At 30.6% G+C, this 4,029-nt stretch overlaps 1 protein-coding gene across 1 annotated transcript; it reads left to right on the top strand.

Moving 5' to 3' along the window:
• Nucleotides 1-466: 466 nt before the first annotated feature.
• On the top strand, nt 467-2,099 carry LOC107830187 (pathogenesis-related protein STH-2). Its single transcript, XM_016657666.2, has 2 exons — nt 467-760; nt 1,521-2,099. The coding sequence occupies exons 1-2, from the start codon at nt 577-579 to the stop codon at nt 1,817-1,819; spliced, it is 483 nt and encodes a 160-aa protein (XP_016513152.2). The 5' UTR covers nt 467-576; the 3' UTR covers nt 1,820-2,099.
• Nucleotides 2,100-4,029: the final 1,930 nt, after the last annotated feature.

Raw genomic sequence — 4,029 nt, 5'->3', positions numbered from 1 at the left:
TTATGGACGCACTTAAACAAAAATTTAAATTAATCGGTTCAGAAAATTTTAATCAGAGTAAGTAAATTTTGAATGTATATATATTAGATGATTAAATAAAAAGATGCTTTAATGTGTCAGCAAAAGCCTCATTGTTAGGCCATATGTCATGAAGTAAGGACAAACTCATTATAGCAAGGAGTGCTTCCCCTTATGCGCTCACAGCAATAAAAATCAAATTTAATTAATGTATCAGCAAAAGCCTCATTGTTAGGCCATTTGTCATGAAGTTCTCCTACGGTACAACTAACACATTAATTTTAAAGAGGACATAGGAAAATAACATCTAGAAAAATGGATACAAATGTCAAGAATGGACTGATTTGAATGTTGAAATTAAGATAAAGCTAAGGTTGCTGATTGACTAATAGTCCAAACACTCGATCACTCTTCTTTTTTTTCTCTCCTATAAATACCATCTAGAACTTCATTAAATTCCACACATCAAAAACCATTCTATTCACTTCTTATTCCAAATTCATCTTAATTATCCTCTTTGTTTTTGCTTTCACTTTTCAGTGCAAATTAATTAACATTATGGGTGTCACAACCTATACTCATGAGGCATCAACCACAGTTGCCCCAACTAGATTATTCAAAGCTTTGGTTCTTGATTCTGAAAACCTTGTCCCAAAATTGATGCCACAAGTTGTTAAGAACATTGAGATTGTAGTGGGTGATGGTGATGCAGGAAGCATCAAGAAGATGAACTTTGTTGAAGGTAATTTTAATATGATCTTATATTTGTCTGCTACAGATTGAACATCATAGATTGATCTTATGTTCTTGATTTTAACTTCTATACACTGATAGAATAATGATAATTGAAGGCACAATCTGAATGTGAACTTTTAAATTATCCTATAATATAAGTTCTATCACATCATTTCGCTGCAACACTCAAGGGGTGTGAGTGTTGGTGCATTTTTACGTCTAACATGGTTCTACAAGTAAAGGACAATTGTAAATTAGAATAGTTGCCTTATTCCAATAATTAAATAGATAAATTGTTAACTAAATAAAGGAAGTTAAATTGTTAAACATTAAAAAGAAAAAAGAAGAAGAAGAAGAAGAAGGACGAGAGCTAAAAAGATTTTTTCCGACAAAAATTCGCATTATCTATATTTTTGAATGGCGAATGATAGGAAATTCACACTAGTTTGACTTGTTTGGTTAAGTTCTTTTGGGAAGTTCTCTCTCTCTTTTAGAAAATTTTACTTGGTCGAAACTTTTTTTTGGAATAAGCACTAACACATATTTACACAATTAGATTATTAAATTATAATATATATTAAATTACACAATAATATAAAAAATTCGTATGCTATCAGTTTGTATAACTTAAATCCTCTTTAAAAGACAGCAGAAAATATCAAAGAACAACGTATAATTAAACAATTTATTATTATTATTATTATTTGCAAAAACTTGTTCTTAGATTTGTCAAGAAAATAAGTCTGCTTTATTTTGTAAAATGACAGGTGGTCCAATAAAGTATTTGAAGCACAAGCTTCATGTGATTGACGACAAGAACTTGGTAACCAAATACTCACTAATCGAAGGAGATGTTCTAGGAGACAAATTGGAATCCATTACCTATGATGTTAAATTCGAAACCTCTGCAAAAGGAGGTTGTATTTGCAAGACATCAACTGAGTACCACACAAAAGGTGATTATGTTTTTAAGGAAGAAGAACATAATGAAGGCAAAGAGAAAGCCATGGAACTTTTCAAGGTTGTTGAAGACTACCTTCTTGCCAATTCTACCGTCTATGCCTAAATGGTGTCTGAGTCAGTTTGCGTCCAGCTCGGCTAATTCTATGAGATATCAGCTTATGATTATGGAGTTTTATGAAACTCATTTTAGAGTTTTTTTGGTTTGAAATACTTGAGTTTTTACCATCATAGTGTTTTGAGTGTGTGCTCTTTCCAAATATGTAATGGAAAGAACTTTAAATAAAGAATATCGCAAGTTTGTACTGTACTTTTCAAATGCTTGTACTGAAACTATAATTCTTGTTCAATATATATATATGATGCTCAAGGCATGATTTCTGAAATTTTTGAAGAAGTGCAATTCTCAGTGAAAATGAGATAGAACAAAAATAATATATGTACTGTTAAGATTCCTGAGTTGTTTAGTTTTATTTTGGCTATCAACATGTGAGCAAGCTCACAAAGATAAAGTCAAATTAAAAGGAAAGAAACAGTTATAAAAACATTGCTAGAGAAAGTCTCCACCACGTCAAGTGGTGGCAAACGGGCGGGTCTGATATGGGTCGGGTCGAAAACGGATAATGCAAAACGGATAAATTATCCGACTCGACCCATATTTAATACGGATAAAAAAGAGGTTAACCGGCGGATAATATGGATATCCATATTATCTATGACTCCTTGAATTTGATCACTTTTGGGAGAATTCCTAGTCTCCCTCCATATTTGACCCGAATTCATTAGTTATCTATTGGTTATCCATTTTCTAAATGAATAATATGATTTTTATTCATATTTGACCCGTTTTTAAAAAGTTCATTATCCAACTCACTTTTTAGTGGATAACTGTTTTTTCTTAACCATTTTGGCACCACTAAGTACGTCATTACTTGATAATTTTAGGGGATTCACTACTTTTTTCGAATCTCATATTTTTTATGTCCAAACGTTTACTTAGTCCAAAAAGCACGATCAATTGTCAATTTTAATTATGTACCTGTAGGAGTTATTTTTCTTTTGGCTGGGCTCCATGACATCATTCCTTGTTCGATCGTTATAGGATAAGTTACATTTGTTGACTTATTTTATTGACATATCAACGAACCTTACTTACTTTGACGTTATAAAAGTTCAACATTATTTTGAAATAGGTCTCGAGTTTGAAGAAAAATACTGGAAAATACTAAAAACAAGAGCTTAGTAAAGATGGAACAGATTAGAGAGCAATTTTAGTCTTTTTAGATCAGTTTAACAGTTGCTAAAGGACGTAGGGGTCAATTGGTTGGTGGAATAAGGAATTATAATCCCAAGATATATTGCGGGATTAGCTTATTCTATGTTTGGTAGTTGGTACAATTTGTTATTCAGAGATTAATAATTTTGAGGTTGTTTATGTCACAATTATGGTATTATTTTGATAATGTATTCTATGTAAGATAATAATTTTGGGATAAAATAATAAAATAATACTTTTCATCTCCAAGGTTTTTAAGAATGATAAAGTTAAAATTAAAATAAAAGTTTATTCCTACTTATCTAATTTAAATCAAATGCATGTTTTATATTATATTCCACATACCAATTTTTAGTCAGTGAACATTTACTATAGAATTACTTTCTCCGTCCCAATTTATGTGACGGTGTTTGACTGACAAGGAGTTTAATAAAGAAAAAAAAATTGAAACTTATAGTCTAAAATAAACCAAGAATATTCGTGTGCTATAAATTATCTCATTAAAGTAAAAAATGAACATTTTCAAGTTTAATTATTACTAAATACATTAAGATATCATTCTTTTTGGGATTGGCAAAAAAAAAAAAAAAAAAAGGTATTGCACAAATTGAAACGAAAGACATAATATATCGGTTATTATTTAATCTCTATATTATAATTTCATCTAATTATTTTTGAGATAATTTGTTCCCTGGTCAAAATAAGCCTTAGTAAGTAGTTTTTGTCAGTGTCAGACGTGGCATAAACTTTCAGCAAAGTAGGTAGCATAATTTTTCGTTTATTTCTTCTTTATTTGACCGGGCAATTTTGACTTTTGAGGACAGTGAACGCCTCAATTAACAGAGGTGGCATACTCTTTTGTTTTGCTTTTTCTTTCGTCGTTTTGAATTATCCGTTAAAAGTTTTGACAGAAAGGAGATTATTTTGTCAATCTATATGTTTGTGCTCTTTAACTGTCACTACCCCATAATAAAACGTGTTAGAGTGATATAGTATTCCTCCATCCTTAACTAGATGTTTCGAGTTCGAACCCTAAGTAT

Source organism: Nicotiana tabacum, chromosome 14, assembly GCF_000715075.1.
Source record: "Nicotiana tabacum cultivar K326 chromosome 14, ASM71507v2, whole genome shotgun sequence".
NCBI classification, from domain to species: domain Eukaryota; kingdom Viridiplantae; phylum Streptophyta; class Magnoliopsida; order Solanales; family Solanaceae; genus Nicotiana; species Nicotiana tabacum.
The sequence above is the reverse complement of the archived record's forward strand: the minus strand, read 5'-3'. Positions and strand labels throughout refer to the sequence as shown.